This window comes from Lutra lutra, chromosome 6 (assembly GCF_902655055.1).
Source record: "Lutra lutra chromosome 6, mLutLut1.2, whole genome shotgun sequence".
Lineage (NCBI taxonomy): Eukaryota > Metazoa > Chordata > Mammalia > Carnivora > Mustelidae > Lutra > Lutra lutra.
In genome coordinates, this window is record NC_062283.1 from 58700570 (window position 1) to 58727219 (window position 26650).

Consider the following 26650-nt stretch of genomic DNA (forward strand, 5'->3'; position numbering starts at 1 on the left):
GATAATGTTCTGGTTGTTCTTACTTCTGAAGCAGGGTGCTAACATACTTTCCACCCGCCCACAACCCACAAAGGCATTTGAAACTCAACTCAAAAATTTTTAACACTGTTTGGGGAGAAGAATTTTTTTTTTTTTAATCTCTGTGATAATCAGATTCAAAACACTGGATCCTTAATTAGAAAGATGCACCTGCCCATACATTTCAAAGATTTCCAAGGCCTCTTGAAGACCACCCACGGACCCAATTCCAGGGCCTCTGAGTTTGGAACTCTCAGTCTGGATTTCCTTAACTGCATTTATTAGCCTAGAAGTTTTCAAACTTCGCTCTATATTAAAAATCACCCCGAGAACCTTTAAAAATCCCGATGCTCAGACCACACCCCATTTTCGATTAAATCAGAATCTCTGGGGTGGGTCTATTCATACATACACATGTTTTCAACCCTCTAGGTTATTCAAAAGGGGAGCCAGGTTCGAGAACTAAGTCACTGGTATAATTTTGGCACGCCTCTGACCTAGGTGTTCCATGGTCGTTGGCTGTTTTTAATCACTGTCGTCAAAAACAGCAGAACGGTGCCTGTCGCAGAAATAATTTACTAAGAATCATGTTAGAAAAAATAAGTAAATTTGGGTCAGGGGTATGCATTCCTCCGCAGCGGCTTGCCTGGGTCAAAAGGCAGCTGCAATTTCTTCAGCCAACGCCAAGGGGCACCCTCTCCCTCCTCGCTCTACCTGGAACGCCTTCCCAGTTCGATCGCACAAAGAGCCCGGCCTCCTCCCGGGTGACATCACAAAGGGCCGATCCCCCGCCCCTTCGGCGCCACCACGTGTGTCCCCGCGCCCGGCGGCCGCCCGACTCAGTCCCTCGCCGGCCGGTCTGGGCAGCGGTGGAGGGTGGTTGGCAGTGGCTGGAGGCTTCGCTATGGGAAGTTGTTCCTTTGCTCTCCCGCGCCCAGCCCTCCTCCCTGGTTCTCCGCAGCTGCTGTCGGAGGAGAGCACGGGGAGGCGCGGGCTGCAGCGGCCGCTGCCTCTCCCCGCCCGGGCGGCCGCACCGCTGGGCAGGTGCTGAGCGCCCCCGGAGCCTCCCTCGCCGCCTCCCTCCTCTGCCCGGCCGCCCGGCTGCCGCAGTGCACATGGGGTGTTGGAGGTAGATGGGCTCCCGGCCCGGGAGGCGGCGGTGGATGCGGCGCTGGGCAGAAGCAGCCGCCGACTCCAGCTGCCGGGGGGCCACGCGCCCCGGGTGCCCCTGCGAGCCCCGGGCTCAGCCATGGGGACCTCCGCGAGCAGCAGCACCGCCCTCGCCTCCTGCAGCCGCGTCGCCGGAGCTATGATGATCGCGGGCTCGCTTTTCCTGGTGAGCGCGCTGGGGGACCGGGGACGGCCGCACCGCAGCCGAAGGCGCCGCTCTCTGGGAGCGGGGCGGGTCCCCGGGCCCGGGCTGCGGGAGGCGCAGGGTCGACCCGGCTGAGGTGGGGGGTGGGTGGGCTTGCCACCGGGGAAGGTATCCGGGTCGTTTGGGGGAGCCACCGGACTCAGCCGGGACTCTGGAACGTAGGCGAACTGTTTTCCTTGCAGTCTGGCTGCGCTGGAGGAGGCGCTAGAGGTGGCCAGCCGGCTTCCTGCGCATTTCAGAGCTTTCCCCCCTACTCGGACCTCTGGTGCCCCCACCCCCCTCCACACAACCCCACAGCCACCGGCCGCTACCCACTCCGCGTGGTGCGGGGCCGGAGCTGCGGTGCGGGGCTGCGAGGGCTGGCGGCGGCCGCCGCTTTGTTGCAGCTGCAGTGTCATGTCGGGATGCTACCGCAGTGGGAGAGTGGTACCGGTGCGCGCCGGCTGCCGGGGACCCGGGAGCGCCCGCGCGGTGCATTCCCGAGCAGGGCGCACAGCCCCTCCCCCACCTCGCCTCCTTGGCTTGGGTGGGTCCCAGTTTCTGTACGCCAAGAAAAGAACCCTTAGACCCACTCTCAGGCGCCTCCAAAGCGCCGGCTGCCAGCCAGCCAGCACGCGGGCCCTTGAGTGGGGGGAGGGGGAGAGGGCTCTACATAAAGGAAGATGAATTTCTCCAGTCTGTCCTATACCTTCTTTACCTGTGGCCAGGCAGGTGACCCTGCAAAGTGGAGCAGGTTCCTTCTTAAGCACCCAAGGTGCATTTAGTTACAAGGCGTGCTCTCTGCCTCGTCCTCCCTCACTTACCTACCTGGTCAAAGCCTGAAACCACCCTTGACCCAGAACTTATCCCCAACTTCCCCCAGATCCTTTCCCCTTTCTAAAAGTTAGAGGGGAGGGTCCGGGTTAAGTGGAAGAAAATTTATATGAGATCAAACCCTTAAGCCACCATAAGCTTCCCATGCCTATCTTTCTCTGCAGGGAGAACAGAGATTCTTAGCTGAAACTCACACAAAAACAAAAGACAAGAGCCTATTTTAATGGCAGAGCTGTGTAAGGGAAAGGCAGGCTTGCTGTCTCCTTCCCAAAAAGGGCTTAATGCCTGGTCAGCCAAGATCTCTTAGATCCCAGGGCATTGCAGTTGCTATGGCCTGGGAATTCATCCTACAGACGCTCTGGTTCCCTGTGTGAGTGTGGGTTTTAAGGGGCAAAGAGAGACTAAAGAAAAGTTTGGTGCTGTTAGCATTTATAATTAGGCAAGTCCCAGTCGCCTTTCAGAGACTTTCCTGCCCATTTATAGTAATGGCAAAGTCAAGATCTGTATCCTTGAAACAAGTGTGGGGGGCTGCTGAACAGTAAGTGGGGAGTCTCTTCTAGTAATGCATCTGGATTGACAATGTTGGTGTGTAGAGAAACCCATTTCAGTCCATGACCCTAACATCAGTGGAGTTAAATCAATCCTTGAGTTTCTTCCTTCCATCTACTACTCTACCTGCACCCCGCCTCCCCCACCCATGCCTATCCAGTTCCTCTAAATAACTGATCATTACATGCCCTACAGAGTGTACTCCTAGATTAAATCCTAAGTCAGTGTGATATTTCATTCATTTTACAATTGAGCATGAGATAGATGTTCCAAAGTAAAGTCTCCATGTAAGAAAGTGTAGGTTGCTTTAACCAACTGAGAAAGAGCTCAGTTCCTTTTCTTAAATCATTAAACTCAGTTTATCTAAAAATTGTGCACTGGATTTGCAACTAAAGACCTGAGAATTTAAGTTTGGCTGTCTTTTTTAAAAAATGAAGTTTGTAATGGAGCTTAGAGGCAATCTCATGTTGTTAACTAATATAAGAGTCCTCCTTCTCCTGCTAACTAATAGAAAGGCTCTACTTCAGTCCATGGAATGGTTTGGGGTTGACCCTGTTGTCCTGAAGGGTGATGGAGAGGATGTACCAGGGATCACCAGGGATTTTGCTGTAACCTTGATGTAACCAGGATGGGGAGGCAATCTCTTTTCTTTTTTCCATCCCCAGTCTACAAGCTCCAGTCCTCAGGATAGACATTGTTCATGTATAAAACAATGCTGTCATGATATTGGTATAAGGATTATTTATCCCACTGGGATTCTTAGCCATGTGAAAATGACAGACACCAGGCACTGGAGCCCAGCTAAATACGGCAAGTACTCAGAACACCGCGGGATAGCAGGGACGTTAGTGCCCTACCCATCTATTACAGTTAGATTAAAAAAAAAAAAACAAAACTCAATAAAATGTCCTGTTTATTATGGCTTCCAGTTACCATCGTTTTTCAAGTATTTCCTTTTTTGTGACAATATTTGTTATTGTCATCATTTTTGACACCTTTTTCTCGTGACAACCAGCTAACTGTATGAAAGAGAACTTTCATATGGTTTTAATAAGCTTTTAAAAAAACACATGCTACCTAACATATAATGCCATATATTATATATATATATTACTATGTGTCAGCAAATAACTGTGCTTTATATATAGTATCTCATTTACTTCCAACATCTCTGTGAAGCAGGAAAGTGTTATCTCCATTTCACAGATGAGAAGATGTAGGCTGGGCAGACTTCTTTGGTTTGTTCCTGGCCACACAGCTCGCCAGTGATGACTCTCGGGCCAGGAGCCGAGAGCACCTGACTCTTCAGCTCATGCCCTTGCTCCCTCCTGTGCCACATTGCCTATTTCACAACTCCAAATTGCTAGACGATGAAATGTAGGGGCAGAGAAGGCTCACTGGAGCAAAGTTGAGACTGGTGGTTTGGTTTGTTGCAGAATATTGATGAGAATTACATGAGTGGAGACTGGTGGTTTGGTTTGTTGCAGAATATTGATGAGAATTACATGAGTGCTTTTGGAAGAAAGTGTTCTTGCTCCTCGTACTTCTGTTTCTGATGAGTTGGGGTGTCTGCATGATACTGGGAAGTAAACCACAAATGGAAAGATAAAAACTTATGTGTTCCAGGCCAAAAGTCTGGAGGGGAGATAAGGGAAGCCCCTAAGTTTGTGTCAGTGCTCAGAAATGCCCTAGAAAGGCTGTCCAGAATGACAGGACACATTCAGATGCCTCTTGCCCCTGGGGGGCTTGCTTTGCCTGGACCCATAGAGTGTTGGCAGTGAGGCAGTCCGAAGAGAAGGGAACCATATGGATAAAGTCCCATGTTCGCAAACCTACACTGAGCACCCACTCTGACAGGGGCACTGTACTAGGCAGTGGGAACCCAGGGATGAATTAGGATTTGGATCTTACCCCACAGGCACAGTTTTTATGGTATGTAAAACGTACCTGGCTATCACGGGGGGCGGTTGGGTTTCATGAGCTGATATGGAATCAGTGGATGAATGTATTCAAAGTAAAATACAATATGTGGTTGATGTTAAAATCTTTAAACTACTTACAGTAGCTCTGGGCTAGTTTAGTTAATTTGAAAGCTGGCAGAAGAAAAACCTTCCCGAATCTCAGAATAACATGCGTTAGCATTGGTAGGGAAAGCCACTTATACTCAGAATAGGGAGGGCTGACATGTACTGGAATGCAGGGTTTCTATCTTATGCCATGAAGCCGCCATCCCTGTTGCCAAAACATGGAGGATCAAGCTTTCAAATTAACTAAACTAGCCCAGAGCTAGCCTCCAACCCACAGACCTCCAGTATAAGTCAAATACACAATCAAACCAAATCAGCATGAAAAAAAATTCCTTGTGATGGAATGTATATTATACTACTTTACATTGAAGAAAAAACCCGAGACTGAATAGATGTAGATCCACCAACCAGCTAAAGGACATATTTTAGTGTGACCACATTTGCACAAAGGCAAGCAAGCTTGATGTGGTCCAAAGGGTTAATGCCCTGTTTTCAGGACTGGGCACAGAAGGTGCCTCCAGGTGTGCCTGATTGGATAGAGGCAAGGAGGCATGGCCTAAGTAACCGGTGGTCTGTGTGCTTAGTGCATCGTAGATCAGAATATGGAGACATCACACTTGAACTGTACCTTTGACTCCCATCTGCGAAGATGAAGGGTAAAGCTTCTTTGGTGACTCCATAGATAAGCTGTAAATTGGTTTTGTACTCTGCTGGCCCTTTATAAAGCATAATTGACTTAAGGAAACTTGACTGATTGACTGATTGATGCTGGGAAATGGTCAGAAGCGTCGCCAGGCTATTCAGGAGCCCACATGAATTGAGTGACTTTTTACTGCATAAGTGGTGGTGTCTGTTTTCCAGTAAGCCCTCAACGCTGTTGGCCTTCTTCCCCCAAACAGGCCTGGCAAATTCTGCGGAGGCCGGGTCACCGGCAACTTCCTGGAAAACTCAGATGCTTGCTCTTCTGTGACAGAAGGAGCCCTGAGTATGTCATCGCCTTTGGGCATGTGCCCGATGGCCATTTGAAGCTGATTCAGTCTGGACCATCAGGCGCAGATTCGTGTGTTTGATGGAATGAAACCTGAAGCCTTAATATAGGAGTCAATTTATCCCCCAAAATTGAATCCCCGTTTGGCGTGAGGACACTGGGTTTTGGTGCTGCTGGGATAGTGGCTATTGAGCTTTGATTTTTTGTTTGTTTGTTTGTTTGTTTTTGTTAGGAATGGGGGTGCAAATCATGAATAAATATGGGCCTTACCCCAGTGTTTGTATTTGTCAAATACCAAAAAATAAACAAAGAATCCTAAATTGGCTTTTATGCTTGTAGCCCTCTGGCTTTGCCCCCAGCTCCCATTTCCAGGCTGAGCCCAGGGGCGAGGAGCCGGGCAGAGGTTAGAAGCCGGGAGGCACCTGGTAGATGTCAGGGAGCGTGTGTTCACGTTGACGCTGCAGGGAGGTGGAGCGCACTCGTATTCAGGCTGTTGATTCAAAGCTGTGGTTTCAGTGATATGAGGCTGTTGACCTCATTCTTCAGAGGCGGAAAGGCCGCCAGGAATGGTCCAATCTTCCTGGGTTCTGACTATCCAGATTCCTCCCCCTCCCCAACAGATGACAGCACATGGAAGGTAGAGACTGACCCTTACAGTGGTGGGAAGGTTTGCTCAGAGTGACCTCAGGCAGGGGGAGGCTGGGCCTGGTGGAGGGAAGGAGTTAGGCCACTGAGCTAAATGGAGCCCCATCTCCTCTTTAGAAGATTTGAAATTTGTGTCAAAGGCTTTGTTCTAAACTAAAGAACAAAACCAAATCCACAGAAAAAGAGCGGGGGCTTGGTAAGTGAAGTCCTAGCAAGGCTCATTCTCTGATCTTTACAGAATTTTCCCGTTGCTCTTCTGCCAACGGAAGGGCTTGGCGGATCCACGGCTTGGAGCTGTATGCAGATCCGTTTTGGGAGAAGAAACATGAATTTAATGGCTTTAGGAGGAAGGGGAGGAGTGAGTCTATGAGTCCTGGATCACACGAGAGCCACTGTAGATTCAAGAGGGCTTTGGAACAGAAGCCCAGAAGGGAGGAATATTAATGGCTGTTAATATTAATCATTTATATTGAATTACTGAGCTCGTATTTATTGAGTCCTTACCACTGACATTGTGTTGAATACCTTCTACAAAGGATCCCTGTAAATCTTTCAAGTCCATGATATAATGGTATTCGCCCCATTTGGTAGATGAGGGTTTGAGGTATAAGAGGAGTCAGTTAAGCAGTCAGCAGCTTCCAGAGAGAGGATTCACATCTAGGTCCCAGGGGCTTGATATACATTGCTTTTTTTCTGCCAAGTTGTGGGAGGAGACAAATAACCTTAATTTACTGGATTTTTTTTTCCTTTTTCTTTTTTCTTTTCTTTTTTCTTTTTTTTTTTTTTTTAGATTTTATTTATTTGTTTGAGAGAGAGAGTGCGCGAGTGCAGGAACCAGAGAGATCGCAAGTGGGGGGAGGGGCAGAAGGAGAGGGAGAAACAGACTCCCTGCTGAGCAGGGAGCCCAATGCAGGGCTCCATGCTTGGATCCAAGGATCAAGACCTGAGCTGAAGGCAGATGCTTCACCAACTGAGCCACCCACGCGCCCCTGGAATTTTGTTTCTTGTTAAGGGGCTGATTTTACCTGAGAGCTGAACATTCCCTTTCTCCCTGGGAAGCAGTTCGCCTCCATGATGGCGCCTGGAAGTTTGGCCAGAGGAGCCAATTCTGTAAGGGAGAGCAACCTGCGGGTGCGGATTGAAAGCTGAGGGTGTGGAGCCACTGGCAAGCATTTTCCTATGGTGTGACTCTGACAGGCAGTGGTGCCATGGTGAAGATGGAAAGATACTCTTGCAAATTGAAAGGTTAAAAATAGGGAATGGATGCTTTGCTTGACTGCTAGTTGGGTCATTTTGAAAAATATTTGCTTAGTGAGTAACAGTGTGACATGGGGTTCTGCTTAGCAAGGAGTTTTCCCTCACTTCTCCTGAGAATTTGACGACCCGGGTAGGGCTTTCTTTGCTGCCAGCCTGATTATTTGTATGGGATTAGAGCATACGTTTGTCTCATCTGTTACTAGTATTTACTTTGTTAACTTTTTGGGTCTCATAGAAACTGGTCTGACGGCCCGATGTGCGTGGTCCCATAAGTCATGTTTTTGTGCATGGTTTATTAGCGTTCTTGTCAGCAGGCTTTTAAACTTGTCTCTTCCTAGATTGCAGATGCTGAGCAGACTAAAGAAAGGCAAAGAGTGAGAAGAAACTTAATCATTGGTTCTGGGAAAGAGGATGGAATTCTGCTTTCCCAAGGAACACATGAGACCAGACTATTATTTGACTTCATCCTAGGTATGGCCAGGTCAGCATAACCAGGATTAAGAGAAATGGAGGGCAGGAGGTGGAGAAGATCCAAAGGCACATGATGATAGGTTTCCAGAATAATTTAACTGGTTATTATTCACTCCTTGCTCTTCCTTTACTTCTGGGAGTCCATGGCTCCTCTCTCCTTTTTGGTTTGAATCTTGTGTATCTGGTCTAGGAGAAAAATACCAAATTAGACAAGGTTTGGATGTGCTTCATTCCTCATTTGTAATGCTCAAGGCCAATATCGTTATCCCCATTTCAGCTTCTTTTTTTTTTTTTTAAAGATTTTATTTATTTATTTGACAGAGAGATATCACAAGTAGGCAGAGAGGCAGGCAGAGAGAGAGAAAGGAGGAAGCAGGCTCCCTGCTGAGCAGAGAGCCCGATGCGGGGCTCGATCCCAGGACCCTGAGATCATGACCTGAGCCGAGGGCAGCGGCTTAACCCACTGAGCCACCCAGGCGCCCCCCCATTTCAGCTTCTTAAAGACAACATACAATGTGCTATTCATCTTCGTGTTTTTGGCTTGATGCCCTGACACATACTAGTTAAGCAATAAATGATTGTTGAATGAATTCCAGAAGAATCTTGCTCTAAACTAACTGTTCATTCATTCTAGACAGGTTAAAGGTAGTTGGATCTTGAGCTACATCTCAATACTTTGAGCTACAGCTGAAGGGTATTTGAGTTATTAACAAAGAACATTTTATAAGTCAAGCAGAGAGAGTCAATTATCATATGGTTTCACTATTTGTGGAGCATAACAAATAGCATGGAGGACAAGGGGAGATGGAGAGGAGAAGGGAGTTGAGGGAAATTGGAAGGGGAGGTGAACCATGAGAGACTATGGACTCTGAAAAACGATCTGAGAATTTTGAAGGGGTGGGGGGTGGGAGGTTGGGGGCACCAGGTGGTGGGTATTGTAGAGGGCACGGATTGCATGGAGCACTGGGTGTGGTGCAAAAATAATGAATATTGTTATGCTGAAAAAATAAAAAAATTTAAAAAAAAATAAATAAACTTGAAAAAAAAAACAAAAAAAAAAAACCAAAGAACATTTTAAACTCAAGCAAATTGGCAACTAGAAGAACCTAGTGGATATGGATTTCTCTTCCCATTCATTTTTATTCTTTGACACTACACAAACATTTGTTTATGGTAAAAACTAATGTCTACATGCTTGCTTGTAGCGTTTAGCTTGTAGCAAGAAAAAGCTTGCTGCTTTTCTTTATGTAGCTATTTTATCTTATAGAGATATATTTTTCATTCAGTTTAATAAATATTTCTGGTGCATTGCTAAATTACTTCGCAAAGTGTCAGGCATTGCTAGACTTTGGGTATATGATAGTAAAAGGCCCCTCGTGGTCCTTCCCTTTTGGAGTTAATAGTTTATCGGGGATGAGAGAAAGGGTGATGTTCTAGAAGAGCAGAAGGAAGAGTATGCCAGTGAGAAGGAACAGCATGTGCAGTGGGCCAGAACCTACGTACTCAGAGAGTAGAAAGAAGGCCACCGCCGTTGGAGCTCAGCAAATGGGGGCAAAAGGACTGTGTATTGAAGTTGCACAGTAGGCAGGGGCCAGATAGGACAAGACTTTTAGAGGCCTGAACATGTCAGGATGTTGTTGGGTGTACAATTGTAGGCAAGGTTATAATATGATTTTATTTTTATTTTTATTTTATTTTTTCAAGGTTTTTTTTTTTTTTTTTTTTTTTTTTTAGAGATTTTATTTATTTATTTGGCAGGGAGAGAGAGATCACAAGTAGGCAGAAAGGCAGACAGAGGGGGAGGGGGAAGCTGGCTCCCTACAGAGCAGAGAGCCCGATGCAGGGCTCTATCCCAGGACCCTGGATCATGACCTGAGCCGAAGGCAGATGCTTCACCAACTGAGCTACCCAGGCGCCCATATAATATGGTTTTAATAAGATTTTTTTTTTTTTTTTTTAAAGATCCCTCCGGCAGTTCAGTGGAGAATGGATTTGAAAGGGGAAGTGGAGATGCAGGAGGCCAATTGAATTCTTGTGCAGTTAGCTCAGAGTCGGGGGAGATGATGGTTCTGTTGGGGGAGTAGCAGTGAAGGTGGGGATTACTAGATAGATTTTAAAGGTTTTGAACAAGGTCTACTGCTGGTGAGACGTGAGAGGGCAGGAGTTGAGGGAGAGCATGACCACTTTCACTTGGTAGTCAAGGCTGATTCCCTGGTTCCTGAGCTGGTGGTCTGATTACTATGAAGGCCAAAGCTGGGGAAAGGGTGGGTGGGCTTGGGGACCCCAGAGTTTGCGTGCGTGTTACTAATTTGAGGTGCCTGTGATTCCTGTAGTTCAAGCTTCAGGCCTGCCATGTCCTCTTCCCTGGGTTGGTGGTGGGTGTGTGGAGCCATCCTGCTCTTGTCGGACACTTGGGTTGTCATTGTTCTGCAGGCTGGCAGCACTGATGAAGTTGTCTCTGTACAGATCACTCGCTCTTGTGCCTTTTGGGTTGTTCCCAGAAGTGAGATATTTTGGGGTATATTGCCCAAAATGGATGCTGGGTCACGGGAAATGAATGAATGGTTTTATGGCTCTAGCAGCACATTGCCAGATTGTTTTTAGAAAGACTGAATTAATTTAGACTGCCACCAGAACCATAAATGTGCCTTCTAACCCACAAGGCTGCCAGCATTGGAGTTTATAATTTTCATTTATTTAGGCTGCTTTAATATAGATAGGTAAGGGTCCTTGGTTGTGCCCATGTACATCTCATGAGTTGCTAGGGATGTCCTAAGTTTATCCATGTGATAATTACCTTTGTGATTACTCACGTTGCCCTCTGTCTCAACTATTGAGTGGAATTTATGTTAACCTCCTGAACATTTTTGTAATAAGCTTTTAGTAGCTGTATAGGATATACATTTTTTTAAAGTAGGTCCTGATCTTTTTAATGTTGGGTTCGTTGACTTTTCTGGCCGTCCGCATTGTGTTGGTGGTGGAAGCTGGGTCCGTGTGTTCTGCAGGATGTTCATACATCTTGCACGAGTAGAGGATTGCATGGCCAAATATGCTGGGGAGATGCTGGAGTCAACAAAGTCACTGTTTTCTGCAGCTCCCCTGCTGGGCCTCCTGGAGCTATCAGCCCCTTAACAGCTAATGTTAATTGTGCCTCTCTGAGGGCTACCGTCAGAAGCCTTTCCTCAACTTGTAGGCCAGGGCTTGGTAGAATTTATCTGTAAAGAGTTAGGTAGTATTTTTGACTTTGCGGGCCATGTGATCTCTGTGGAAACTGCTCACCTCCGCCTTTGTACTTTGAACACTGCGCTGGGCAGTACCTAAAAGAAGGGGCGTGGCTGTGTTCCAATAAAATTTTATTTGTGGAGCCCGGAATCTGAATTTCAGATTGCCACGTGTCCCCAAATTTTATTCTTCGTTTGATTCCCACCCCCTGCTGCAACTGTTTAAAATGTAAAAGTCATTCTTCGCTTGCGGGCTATAAAAACGCAGGCATGTGGGGGGAGTGTGTTCGCCAGTGTTTGTACCAGGGGTCCTCAGCATCCTGTGGGACTCAGTCAGGAAAACTCTCTCCGGAAAGTGCTTGCTGAGATTCTGCTCCATTTGTTTCGAGTGTACTTTGTCAGTAGGAAATCCTTTCTTCTCTCTTGTTCTTTCTCATTTGCTACATGTTGTTTATATGTTAAGCCTTTCTTGAAGGTTTTACTTATTTATTTTTTTGAGAAAGAGAGATCCAGAGAGCGGAACAAAGGGAGAAAGACAAGCACACACCACGCTGAGCGCAGAGCCCTGCGCCAGGCTTGATCCCATGACCCTGAGATCCTGACCCGACCCAAAATCCGGAGTCAGTCGCTTGACTGCTCCACCCTTGTTAGCCGTTTTTTGAAGTGTTGGTTGGCCCTTGTTTGTCTTTTAACTCATCACCGTGCAGTCTGTATTTTGTTTTGTTTTGTAGAATGCTCCAAGTCTAGTACGGGATGTTTTAGGGCAATAGCTTTATAAATTTGGAGTCTCTGATACACTTCTCGGGAATTGGACATTTGCATTTTAATTGGGGTGTTTTAAAAGATTGCCCAATCCCTGGCACCTGTGTGGCTCGGTCAGTGAAGGGTCTGCTTTGGGCTCAGTTCATCACCCCAGGGTCCTGGCATCAAGACAGAGTTGGGGTCCCTGTTCAGCGGGGAGTCTGCTTCTCTCTCGCTCTCTCACACTCTCTCTCAAACAAAAACACTAATCTAAAAAAAAAAAAAAAAAAAAAGATTGCCTAATCCCAAGGGAATGAAGCTACACTACAGTAATATGCTAAGAAGGAGTGATCATTGAAATAACTAAACTATAGGGGACTTGTGTCACGCATGTCCCACGTGCTTCACCTATCTTAATAGTTCTGAAAACAATCTTAGGAGGGTGGGTATTACCATTGTCTATACTCTACTGATGAGGAAACGGAGACACGGGTTGGGTCACTCCCCAACATCGCCCAGCTAGGACCTGGTAGGCAGAGCCTGCCGAGCACACGCCAGGCTAAAAGAGGTTTTGTTGATGCTTTCTTGGCGGAACTGCTGCGCTGGCTGGTGGTGGTAGTTTTGCCTTGGCTTATAGAAAGATTGTATAAATTCTTAGCACAGAAGAGTATTTCCCCCAAAGCTTTATGGCTGTCTTGTTTATAACGTGGCTTCTCCATGTAAGTGGGGGTCTTAGCTTATAGAAGTAGCGGTGGGCATGGGCGGAAGGACGAAGTCTGTGATCCCAGGACTCCGTGCCGGGTGCGCATGCTCCTCTGCCTTGCAGGTTCCCGGGAAGACAGCGTCTGGGTTAAGTTGTGCCTGTTTTTTTCCTTTTCCCAGTGTGCCCTGAGCTTGCCTCCTTCCGGTCCTGGAGTCAGCACATTCTAGCCTTGGCGTTCTTTATATTCTCTGGCATTAACAGCAGTCCCTGCTTTTGCCTTAGCAACAGAAGACTTTTTTTTTTTTTTTTTAAAGTCGGAAGATAATAGGAAATGCAAGATCTGACCAAATTTATATAACATACCTAGGAACAGTGTGGTCTGTGTTTTGGGGAAGCTTTTACCCTTGGAGTTTTCCTTTTTGTACCCTTCTCTTTTCCCTTCGAATCTGGAGAACTCCTAGCAGTCCAGGTCTTGTTATTGTAAATTTAATGAGATTCTCATAATAAAATGGCCAGATATTCTGGGGGTGCCTCGCTCTGCCTGGCTTTTGCCTTTTGATCATCAGTGGGCATATTTTATGGTCACGTCTCAGGAATAATTTGCTTGCCTTATCTTTGTTATAATATCACAGTAACTGAGATCCCTCTTAAAATATTAGTTTTATGCACCATTAAACATTTTCTGTAGCAAACTCACAGTCTGTCTTCCTGCCTTTATAGCTGGTCATTCTAGAGCTACCTCTTCTTTCTTTTGAAATTTGCTTTGTCCTGGTGTTTACCTTTTGGTTGCTGAACAAGTATTTAGAGCCCTCCTATATCCTGTAGAGTTTGGGATGGCACACTGATATTTAGTGGTTTATCCATTGTTGTCCGTGAAATCAGTTGTCCTGGATAAATCAAATTTTCCAAATAACTGAAGTTTAAACCAGGACGGAACATAAATGACTTCTGAAGAATAATCTCATTATATTTCTCACAATTACAAGTAACAAGTTAGTGTCATTTCTTACAGGATGAGGGGGGGATGTTTTAAATTTTTCATTACATGTGCTTGTCATCGAAAGCACCCTGCTGAGTGTAATTCTTGTACACCAGTTATGGTTCTATTAAAACAGTGATGTGGCCTTAGGGTGTTTGAAGGTGAAACACACTGTTTGGCCTTCTACTGAAGGGTGCCAGGCAGCTTTACCCCTTGAATTATTATGGTTACACTGTGGAGGCATTTTGGTTTTCTCACACTTGCTCTTATACCTGTACTCCAGCAACCTCTTCTGCCATCACCCTTTAATTTGTTGCTCCTGATTATTTACGGTCTGAAAATCCATTCATTCAGTCAAGAAAGACTTGTCAGGTAGATCACGAGTTGGGTACTGGCTGTGGGAACTTGGATAGCATCAGTACGTAAAATAGACTCCTTGCCCTCACAGAGTTTGCAGTCCAGATGGGAATGCACAGCACACCGATAATGTACAACTACAAAATGATGGTAGATGTAGGGGAAGAAAAGGGAGGGGAGAATGGGAAACCTGTTTCAAGTTAGGAAAAGGAGGGCAAGGAGGATCTTTCCCTGGAAGAGTTTGCATTTCATCTTAAGTCCTATGCAAAGCCAGTGAGTTTTAAGCAGGGGATAAAAGGATCAGATTTGGTGTGTGAGTTGGAATGCCAATAAAGGAAGCCAAGAACTCAATACCTATTGGTAGACTCTAGAGGAGGGCTGAGGGTTCCTTTGAATGAATGGGCTCCTGGTCCTGGTACTTTTTGACATTTCTTTGGACTACTCAGAGCAGGTATTGGCTGGCTTTTTTTTTTTTTTTCTGTAAAGGGCCAGATAATAAATATTTTAGATCTGTGAGCCATATGGTCTCTTTTGCAACTAGTCAGCTCTGCCATTGTAGTGTGAAAGCAGCTATAGGTGATACTTAAATGAATGGCTGCATTCCAATAAAACTTATTTACAAGAATAAGGGCACATGGGATTTCGTTTGGTGACCCCAGGCTGCTTTGTTTATGATTTCTATGGTCTTCATTATTGAGGTGGTTGGGCAAGAAAGGAAATGCAATCTACCTGGTTGTCCCTGGCCTTGAGCTGCTTATAATCATTATGGGAAGATAAATATATGCACCTGTGAGGCCATCAACAAACATTATCAGCAAGATGTAATTAGGCACCAAAATGAAGAATAGAAACAGGAAATGTGAGAAAGAGTTTACTCATCTGCTTGGAATCTGGGTGTCTAGGATGAATTGTAAAGCCTTTGTGGAGAAGGTGGAACCATACCAATAGTCATAGATACCTTGAAGGTTCGAGTTCAGTATGACCTAGTCCAACATACTAATTTTACATGCAAGTAAGACAAGGTCCAACTGATCTTAAGGCAGAGCCTGGACAAAAACGCGTCTTCTGTTTTCTAAATCTTTGCCCAAGTATTCTTTCTTATTCAGTTCTGGTCCTCCCAGAGGCTGCGAATACTAATACAGTAGACTCATCTTAATAGGGAGGAGGGGTGTGAGTGAGAGCTTCCAAGGTGTGGGTTATATGGAGGTTTCTTTTGTCCTTGAAGGAAGTGATTCTTGAAAGACTGAGAGCAGCATGGTGGTATCTGTTACTTGGGATGGGAAAGACAGAGAAAGGAAATTGGGGTGTGGAGTGGGAAGGCAAAGAGAGGAATATGGAATGTAGAAGAATGTATGGATACCCTGACAAATGTTCTCAGTCGGAAAAAATCTCTACATTAAGATGCAGCCATCCTGTTGAAGAGAACTTGGCCCATTATAAGGAATAAAATAGACTTTGTATTCTGATAGGGAAGGATTCCAGTGATGAACAATAGCAAATCACAGAGCAGTTTGTATGGCCTGTTCCTTTTCGGTATGTGAGACAAAGCAAACCCAAAGGTAATGGAAACGGCCAACTTGAAGTTCAGGGGTATGTATTATGTGTGAAAGCTCAGGTAAAGGTCTGGGAAGATACACACTAAAATTACCTGTGAGTTTCTCTGAGGAGGAGTGGGGTTTAGGTAGAGACTTAAGCATTTTACTCAATTTTATAATCGTTGGAATTGTTCCAAGAAGGTTGATTTTTGTTGTTGAAACAGTAAAAAGTATAGCAGGTTGGGTAGGAGAAAAAGAAAAAGACTGACGTTGGAACTGGGGGTTCTCCAGAGGAGTTCTAAGAATCAGGGAAGATTAGAGCCAGAGGGGTCCTGCCTTAGTTCATGGAGGCCAAAACTTGGCCAGGGCATCAGAATCACTTAGAAAGCTTAGAAACAAAATATATTCCCAGCTCTATTGCAGACCCACAGTAGTCGCAGATGGTGAGACTGGGGATACGGATGTTTTTTTTAAAAGCTTCCCAGGTAACTGCTTTGATACTGTGTTTGAAGCCTGAGGCTTTGGGGTGAATCTTTGATTTAGTTTGTCTGCCTATGTACAAATGAGAGAATTAAAGATCTTCATTTGGTGGAACCAGCCTCAAGTGCTCTGTTTCCCTCTCTTGAAGTTTTCAATGACTGTGTCTCCTGATTCAGGAGTCTTCCTAACATTTGCTTTTAGGTATCATCTAAACTTGTTTTTTACATTTTGTAGGGAACATTTTTTTTTCTTAAGATTTTATTTATTTATTTTACACAGAGAGAAAGATCACAAGCAGGCAGAGAGGCAGGCAGAGAGAGAGGAGGAAGCAGGCCCCCCACTGAGCAGAGAGCCCAATGCGGGGCTCGATTCCAGGACCCTGGGATCATGACCCGAGCCGAAGGCAGAGGCTTCAACCCACTGAGCCACGCAGGGGCCTCTGTAGGGAACATTTTTTTAAAAAGATTTTTAAACTTGATTGGTTATTTTTAAATGAAGCAGGAACTGATAAATCTTGCTTAATGAGCGGGGAAGAGTGTGGGTGCTGTGGGATTTGGAGGTGGGTTTTGTGTGCTGCTGCGGGGACTTCTGGTAATTTGGTAGTTGGGGGGGCTGATGGATCCCCAACAAGTGTGTGCCCTGGGGAAAGAAGGGAAGCTGCAGGAAGACAAGCCCCAACCTTATGCTTGGGCATGTGCACGTGCACACATGCACACTCAAAGCACATACACACACACACACAAGTGCACACATGGTGCTGTTCACCACCACCCTGTGCTGGGGGTGTGTACCTGGCTGACTCCCAGCCTCCAGCACAGGTAGGGGGCCAGACTCAGAGCCCACAGCAAAGCAGGGTGATGTTTGTCCCCGACCTCTACCCTCTGACCAGATCTCCCGTTACCTTCTCTGCTTTTAACTCGCTTGCACAAGTGTAATAACCTGCCATTTAGGTTATTTATACATCTTTCAAATTCTAGAACCCTGTGGCCATCTCAAAGTGCTTTTGCACTTAGAAACTAGATGGGAAGGAATTTGGAGAAATACGGAACAGGGGCCCTTTTGCGACCTCCTGGGGGGTCCTTAACATCAAGGAGACTGGGAGGAGATTTTCCTTAGGTGCTTGCCAAATGGAACTGGGCTCCACATGACGGCGGTGGCTTTGTGCCCTCCATCTAGTACACCTGCCAGATGCAGAAGAGGGTGGCTGGGCTCATTTTGGAAATTGAGGGACCAAGAACAGGAAAGAAAGCCAGAAAGCAGAAAGGGGAGATAGTACAAAATTTACCATTATCAAACGAGATTTTTTTTTTCCTTCAGTCCAAAATGCCATTAAGTTTCTCACTGAGAAAAATCAACCACTAGCCCTTTTTTGTGTGTCACACATTAAGGAAAGGATGAATAGATTCTCGCAAGCCAGAAATTTGTTTTTGGTATTGTTTAACTGGAGGCAGGTATGAGACAGGATAAGGGACTTCAAGGGAGATACTTTTGACTCAAATTGTTAAATTTTGAGGTGGAGGGGAACTGAATCTTGGGTTAACTTTCAAAGTGCTAACAAGACGGGAGCTCTGATCAATTTTGGAAGAGATTCTTGTTTTATTCTGTTAGTTCCTGGTACTAATTTGGAAGGAGCTTGCCCTGACGGACATCTGACTGTACAGGGTGGCCACTATTTTCTTTTTTTAAAGATTTTATTTATTTATTTGAGAGACAGATCACAAGTAGGCAGACGGGGGTGGGGAAGCAGGCTCCCTGCTGAGGAGAGAGCCCAATTCGGGGCTCCATCCCAGGATCCTGGGATCATGACCTGGGCCGAAGGCAGAGGCTTTAACCCACTGAGCCACCCAGGCACCCCATGGCCACTATTTTCTTGACACAGAACCATTCTCCATTTTGTAGAAGACCATGGAAACTTCCCCGTTGGAACCTCTCAATCTTCATTCATGCAGAAAAACTCTCTCTCAATATTCATTCTTAAACATTTTCCCCCCGCCCTCAGAGGGACCTCAGGATTTACTACCACAAATATAATTTCCTATCTCCCAACTTTTCAGTTGGGAAGGTACTATAAAATCCTGTCTAGCTGGGAGAAGTTTCTGTCCTATGAATTAAATTTACTTGGGTGGAGTCCCTGTTGGGGCCAGCTTTGTGCCCGGACCTCCTAGGTGTCTGCAGGTCCATGTTCCAGTGTGACCATGGCCTTTAGGGGCTGAGCGAACAGGATATACCTCTAAAAGCAACAACACTGTTGTTTAAAGAAAATTAAGAATTCCAAGGGCCTGCCTCTGTTTTGCAAGTAAAACAAAACCAAAACTGAAAGATGTTTGGCTTTGCATAGACAAAACCTTTGAAAAACTCCGACATTATCACTGAAGTCCATGTGCGTAATCTGGTGCTCTAGCAGAAGCAGCCTGACCGTATTCCATCCCACTTCTCCATTACTTCATCCTGGTACTAAGAAATGACAGCATTTGCACCATGGGAAGGAAGACAGCTACTCAGCAAGTTATTTTCTTCTTGCATTAGGATTTTTCTCTTCTATGCATCAATTTTTTAAAAAAATTTTAACTTTGAAAAAAAAAGATTTTTTTTTTTTTAAGTAAGCTCTATGTCCCCAACATGGGGCTTGAACTCATGACCCTGAGATCAAGGGTCGCATGCTCTACCAACTGATCCAGCCAGGACCCTCTGTATAGCATTTTGAAAATAAAGAAAAGTGCTTACATGTTCATATTCTCAATTGAATTTTATAATCTATTTGAGCAGTATTCTCAGCTCCATTGAACAGACAGAAAAGAAGGAAGTTGAGGCAAAGGTCATGGAACAAAACCAAAGCTTCATAGCTAGTAGATCAGGCCCCAGGATGGAATTGGAGTATTTCTCTCCTTCTACTGTGTTGCTTCAGTAGTATTAGGAGGCTGCAGGACTGGTTAGATCTTTAATGGGAATGATGGTGGTGGTGTTGGGATTGTTCCATCCTTTCTTCTCCTCTGTTCCTGTGTAACCCCTTCTCGGTTTTGTTCCTTTTCCCTCCCCTTTTCTTTCTTTCAGCTCGGATTCCTTAGCATCACCACCGCTCAGCCAGACCCGAAGGCCCCAAATCTTGTTGGCAAATACCGCCATGTTGACCATGCCACCGGCCAGGTGCTAACCTGTGACAAGTGTCCGGCAGGAACCTATGTGTCTGAGCACTGTACCAACACGAGCCTGCGTGTCTGTAGCAGTTGCCCTGTGGGGACCTTTACCAGGCATGAGAATGGCATAGAGAAATGCCATGACTGTAGTCAGCCATGCCCACGGCCAATGGTTGAGAAATTACCTTGTGCTGCCTTGACTGACCGAGAATGTGCTTGCCCACCTGGCATGTTCCAGTTTAATGGTACCTGCGCCCCCCACACTGTGTGTCCCGTGGGTTGGGGTGTGCGGAAGAAAGGGACGGAGACCGAGGATGTGCGGTGTAAGCAGTGTGCTCGGGGTACCTTCTCTGATGTGCCTTCTAGTGTGATGAAATGCAAAGTATACACAGACTGTCTGAGTCAGAACCTGGTGGTGATCAAGCCGGGGACCAAGGAAGCAGACAATGTCTGTGGCCCACTTCTGTCCTCCAGCACGACCTCACCTGCCCCTGGCACAGCCATCTTTTCACACCCGGAGCACATGGAATCCCATGAAGTCCCTTCCTCCACTTATGTTCCCAAAGGTAACTTAACCTCATGTGTTAATTATTTGAAAAAGTCTTTGAGCCCAATGGAACTACCCAACATGGGCTTGTATCAAGGATGTTTTCTCCATTTTGTATATTCCAAAGTCACCCCTTGTAGAAGGGGCCTCCATTTTGTGGCTAATTTAATCTTTCTTCTTTGGATGTATTAGAAACATTTAGACTCAGATTTTCTGTTCGGGGGGATCAGATATCTAAAAACTAGGTCACATCAAGCTTAAAAAAAATAAATAACTGAGAGAAATAAGGACAGTGCATGACCTTATGTAAGTCACTTCTTCAGGCCCTGGTTTCAAACTTGTCAAATACATGAATGATTTAGATGTTCAAGGTTCCTTCCAGATTCAAAGCTTTCCAACATGGAATCAATCCTGGATAGGCAGAGCCAGAAGGAAAGAAGGAAGAGGAGGAGAAAATACCATGATGCCTGGAAGGGAGGGATAAATATGGGAACCAAGGTGGGGCAAAAAAGGGGAAAGAAAGTTAGAAGCTTTGGGAAACAAACACGTTTGTAGCCTGCTGAAGATAACTAGTATTCACATCTGGAAAATAATAAGTTTAATTTTTTTGAACGATTTCAATTTTATGCCCTTCATCGAGTATCCTAGCTGTCTTGAGGATTTTGGGTCTCAGGCAGAGTATAAAATTTATTCTTTTTTTCCCAAATCCTTTTTGGTTAATTTTCTTGAGGTGATTGCCAACTTGAGTTGTGCTTTCTAGCATACTATTCATGTGTGATTACATTGGACCTTCATGGTAACTCTGTAAGGAGGGCCTTATGACCGCCATTTTGAAATGAAGAAACAGGCCCAGAGAGCTGGAATGACCTGTGCAGGTTTTCTCACGGAATGATGCAATCCAGGTCCTGTCTCTTGGGACTTGAAATACCTGGCTCTCACACTCCTTAGTGAAGACTACTGCGGAAGCTTCTCTGAAGGAAGTCCACTAAGCTGTCAGCCCAAAACTTATCTCTTAATAATAAATCCTAAGAAAGTCCTGCCTTGTTTTATTCACTGATTGGTATCACCAGAGCTTTTACTGGTCAGATTTGGATTTAAGTTTGAGCTCTTTTCCCTAGCTTAGTTATATTGTCAGTTTTACCATTGTATCTTGAAATGGCCCAAAAGCAGGAAAGGAAGAATAAAGGGATTCAATTGGAACTAGTTTTGTGAATAATTGACCCAATTTGAAGAGCTGACTAGAGCCCTGAGCATACATGAGTCTGCTCTGCGTGTGAAGCACAGGGGAAGCTTCTGTGGAGTTCAGATGGTGGGTCCCTGAGATGCTGTTGACTTGGCCATGAGGAAGCAAGTTTAGCTTTGAAGTTTAGTTCTTACCTTCCACATAAAGGTGCTGTTAGAGTCTTTACGAAAATGTGCAGTATACTTTATTCTTAAGCTCCAAAGTTCATCTTTTCTTTCATTATCTGGCCTGGCTTGGCAATGAGCAGGAAGAGGAGGCATATACAGATCCCCAGATATAGAAAAGCTCTCCCCCCTCCTTTTTTTCTAGGCATGAACTCAACAGAATCCAACTCTTCTGCCTCTGTTAGACCAAAGGTACCGAGTGGCATCCAGGAAGGGACAGTCCCCGACAACACAAGCTCAGCGAGGGGTGAGGAAGGCGTGAACAAGACCCTCCCAAACCTCCAGGTAGTCAGCCACCAGCAAGGCCCCCACCATAGACACATCCTGAAGCTGCTGCCGTCCATGGAGGCCACTGGGGGTGAGAAGTCCAGCACGCCCATCAAAGGTCTCAAGAGGGGTCACCCCAGACAGAACTTACACAAGCATTTTGACATCAATGAACACTTGCCCTGGATGATTGTGCTTTTCCTGCTGCTGGTGCTTGTGGTGATAGTGGTATGCAGTATCCGGAAAAGCTCAAGGACTCTGAAGAAGGGGCCCCGGCAGGATCCCAGCGCCATTGTGGAAAAGGCAGGACTGAAGAAATCCACGACCCCAACCCAGAACCGGGAGAAGTGGATCTACTACTGCAATGGCCACGGTGAGCCTTCTTTTCTCCTTGCTCACACATCCCCCTGCCTTTCCTTTCTCAGTCCTTGCTGCCAGAAAGAGGGGGAAATGCTAAGCTTCTAGGTGTTCCTATCCACCAAAGGCCATTTGATCTAGTTGTGTTATGAAAAGTGGCATGGTCAGCATTGGCTATATGGGCAGAATAACCACTCTGCCCTTTTCTCCCCTTGGCACATTTAAAGGAGACTGTTGACACACCAGAGACCTAGGGACTTTGTTCAACTGTGTCATTTAACAAGCGAGGAGGTAGTGTTCCTGGAGGTTTGGCAGTGTCCTTGACCCAGGCTGGTGGTTTGTTCAGGACAGACGGGCCTGACTCCACGTCTCCTCTTACTGTTGGGTAGCTTGCTTCTACAATACCAGACTACTGAAAAGTTAGAGGGCTGAAAATCCAACTTTTTAAATTAAGTCTGCCTTTTTGAATTGGAACCTTGCTTAGAGATTCCTATCACTTTCTCACATGTGCTTTTCCCCTCCTTGAATTTTTAGGATCCCATTTCTATCAGGAGGATAGAAAGATCTTTTAGATTGTAGAGACTCTAAGCTTAATATACTGGTTATCATCTGAGGCCGGACCCTACATCTTCTGCCCAGCAGTCAGCCTTGATACAGGCCAGGACATTTCAGTTTTTCCTTTTCTGAAGACAAGCAACAGCTTACAGAACTCGTCCCGCAGCGAAATTTGGTCTGAAGACTGCAGGTTTGAGCTTGACGCAGTAACTTCCCTTTCTTTAAACCCTCCCTGAGCTGTCAGCCCCAAGTTTTGATAATCCCCTTCAGGTGTCTCCTTTTTCCTTAAAGACAAATGCATAGGCCACATTTTTTTAAAAAAAAGTCATTTGACCTTTTTTTGCATTGAATCTTAACAATGTTTATACCCTTTGCCCCAGTAACTTAATTTTTGTGACTCTGTCATAAAAGTATAAACCAGAAATAGTAAAAAAAGATTTAAGCACAAAGGTCTTACACATTTAAGTCAGCATTATGTGTAATAAGTAAAAATTGAAAATAATCGATTGTCCAGTTTTAGGGAAGTGAATAAGTAAATTATGGCATATCCATATAGTGGAAAACTTGTTGCCATTGAAGATTGAATCAGGTTTTTTTTTTTTTTTTTCCTTTTTTACCCATGACATAGGAAAATGTTAATACTAGGTTAAAGGAAAACAATAAAACCAAAACAGGCTACATACTTCATACAATATAATCCCAATTCTGAAAACTTTGGGAAAAAGACTGAAGAGAAATACACCAAAATAAAAATAATGTTTCTTCCACTTTGGTGGGATATGGTGGAATTTATGTATGTTTCATTTTCTTTATTAGTTTTCTGTTCTTTCCCCCAAATTTTCTATAATCACATGGAATTTTTATAATCAGATATTTAGAGAAAGTTAAAAAAAAAAACAACCTTTATTTTGCTTCCTTTTGCTAGTCTGTGTGAATGACCAAACCGAGTGAAAATCAGACTGAGGCCAACATCCTACCTGGGATAGAGCCTGCATAGACTTGAATAAGACATCTCTTTGCTGGCAACCCAGCTGGGGAAGAAAGGCTTCAATTCTCCCCTCCTTTTTTTTTTTTTTTTTTTTTTTTTTTTTTTTTTTTTTTTTTCCCCTCCTTTTTAATAAAGTATATTTTTGATTCGATATAATTTCAGACTTCAGAAAAATTTGCGATAGTACAAAGAATACCAGTATATCTTTGCCCAGATTGAACTATTGTTAAATTCTGCCCTTTTGCTTTATTTTTCGCACTTTTTACATAAAAATACATACAGATTTTGTATTATGACATATATATAATATAGACTAATATGTTACATATAATATTAGTTACACATAATGTTATATAGTATGTATAATATAATTTTTTAAAAAGATTTTATTTCTTTGAGAGAGAGCATGAGTGAAGGAAAGGGCAGAGGAAGAGGGAGAGGCAGCCTTCCTACTCAGTGTGGAGCCCAATGTGGGGCTGGATTCCAGGATCCTGGAATCATGACCTGAGCTGAAGGCAAACGCTTAACAGACTGAGCCACCCAGGTGCGCCTGATGTTTTATAATACATGATATACAGTATATATATGTAGACTGTCCCCGACTTAATGATGGTTCACTTTAACATTTGTTAATATTGTGATGATGCCAAAATGATATGCCTTTAGTAGAAATCATTCGTACTTCAGATTATGAATTTTGATCTTTTCCTGGGCTAGTGATACACAGTATGATCCTCTTTCATGATGCTGGACAATAGCAGCTCCCAGTCAGCCATCAGATCCCATGCGTGAACAACCAGTACGCTTATAACCATTATGGACCCAAATAACTGTTCTGTTTTTCACTTTCAGTAGAGCATTCAGTAAATTACCTAAGATAGTCAATGCTTTATTTCAAAATAGGCTTTGTGTTTGATGATTTTGCCCGGTGTAGGCTAATAAGAGTGTTCTGAGCATGGTTAGGGTAGGCTAGGCTAAGCTGTGATGTTTGGTAGATGAGGTGTATTTTTTTTTAATTGAGCATAATGGGTTAGATGTATTAGATGCACTCATGACTTACTGTATTAAATGGTGTTTTCAGCCTGTGCTGCATTTATCAGGATGCTGCCCCATCATAAGTCATTATTGTACATATGTACAGTAATTTTTCTAAATCATTGCATGGCACTTTATGCCTAGATACTTGGGTATGTATTTCCTGACAATAAGGACAGTCTCCTTAAAAAAAAAGTGGTCATTTTCAACTCAATCGATTTAATATGGATATGATATTTTAATTCACTGTCTGTATTCCAATGTTGCTGATTGACCCAGTAAAGCCCTTGACTGATAGCATCTCTTCTTCCTCTGGTCTAGGATCCATCCAGGATCGGGTATTTCATTGAATTGCCCTTTAAGTGACCGGTCAGAACACTCATTCTGATCTATCTCATTAGGAGAAAATTAGCCTAGAACATCCTGCTGGATTTGTAAATGTCTGGAACTCTCCTCCCACTTTATTAAAGAAGTGACTTTGTTGCTCTAGTGGTTGCACTTACAGATTAGATCTCGATCAGCTGTATTTCTAAATGCTCTTTTGCAGCCTAGTTGTCAGAATTCTTGAGAACACTGGGAATCGTAGAAGTAAAACTGGGTCCAGCAGCAGAAAGCAGCCTAATGCAGGAACTTAGACGTTCCTATGACCACTGTCACCTTGTAAACTTTCGTGCCTGTGTCCTTGAAACAATATCCTGTTTTGTAAAAAGAATACCAGTGCCAAATCAAACAAAGCCGGACCATGCCTCTTAGGATAGCAGGACCTGGGCGAGATGCTTTTCCAGCTAAATCACAATAGTCTCATTCAGGGGCAACCCCCTCTTCCCATAGATTAACCTTTCCCCCAGGTTTTTGCATTGAGATGTTTATATTTAAGGTGTTTTTTTGTTTTGTTTTTTTCTGGAGGAAGGTCTCCTCTTTCCAAATTGCTATTCTCAAAGGTACAACCAGGTAAAATCCTATTACAAAGAGAGGTTCTGTTTCATAAAAACCGTCCCAGGGGCTCAGAGAGGCCTCTAGAAACTCTACCTGTTTGATCTGATCACTGTGAGTTCTGGGCAGCCGATGATCCTGTATAATAAGGTCTTAATGGGGTCCTCATCCATTTCCCACTGAATTGTTCATGAGGATGAGAGTGGGGATACAATCACCTAGCTCTGGGGTGTGCCTTATAAGAGGGTGTGCAGGACCTCCCTAACCCCCGCCTGCCTTCAGCAGACGTGCCCAAGATCCTGAGTGCCTTATAGACCATCTGCACTCTGAAACTGGGGTCTTGGTTCCCATCTTTGTCACCAATGACAGCCTCTTCTCTGTTAGGCCCCACTCACCCCTCTCTACCTACTGTGGACTTCGGGTTTTTTAAAGTTGAACTCTAGGAAACTGCAATCCTACTTTCACAGAATGCTAGTGTTGGCAACAGTGGGTGAGACACTGTGTAACCAGGAGGATCGAGGAGTGGACGTGCTGTGGTACCTTGTGTGCTTCCTTCCCTTCTGAAGTCATTGCAGTGTTGCGTCTGGTAGGTTGGGACCGTACTGTGGTTCCCTGTAATAGGTCTCCAGCAGCAACAGAATTAGAAGTCCCTTCAGAATTTTTAGACACAAGAGCCTGTGTGAGAGTTCATTACTGGGTCTGAGTGTCATCAAGATGTACGTCTATTGTTAACGCTCCATTGCCATGTTTCTGTCACTTTTAAAAAACTTTAGTTCTTTCTGTAGTAAAGCCCAACACAATGAGGCAGGTGGTGCATCCAAAATAGTCCATTTGAAGTTAAGAACGAGTGTGGGTTCACATTAATTGGGAGGTTACATGGGAAACAGTAGATTTTGTTTTGTTTGTGTTGTCACAAAAGGCACAAAAGTGAAGATAGTGAAATTTGGTCTGTACTTAACCGGCCATACGTTGCAATGCAAGAAGCTCAAATGATCTCGAAATAGTCATGCCATTCGCTTCCTGGTAACCACAGAAGATAGAGAACTGCGGTGCAGGCCCCCTTGAGAACAGGGATGCTGAGGACGGCCATCAGCTGCTGCTCTGTCTTCACTGTTCCTTTATGGGCCATTTCTATTTACCTTTCCTTCCCTTTTCCCTCTTCTCTCTCCCTTTTCTATCTGTCTCTCTTCTTCCTTCCTTTATTCCCTGTTCTCTTCGACTATTTGCAGAAGGTTGAAGTTGGCTTCCAGGCCAACCAGTTGGCCTAG

The 26650-nt window shown here is 44.7% G+C and overlaps 1 protein-coding gene across 1 annotated transcript in view; it reads left to right on the top strand.

Annotated features, from left to right (window-relative positions):
* The first annotated feature begins 819 nt into the window (after positions 1–819).
* TNFRSF21 (TNF receptor superfamily member 21) overlaps positions 820–26650 on the top strand; it is a 65904-nt gene continuing 40073 nt past the window's right edge. The window contains exons 1-3 of the mRNA XM_047733589.1: positions 820–1354; positions 19211–19859; positions 21393–21887. Coding sequence (XP_047589545.1) covers positions 1268–1354; positions 19211–19859; positions 21393–21887 — 1231 coding nt within the window. The 5' untranslated portion in view covers positions 820–1267. The remainder of the gene's footprint in view (positions 1355–19210; positions 19860–21392; positions 21888–26650) is intronic.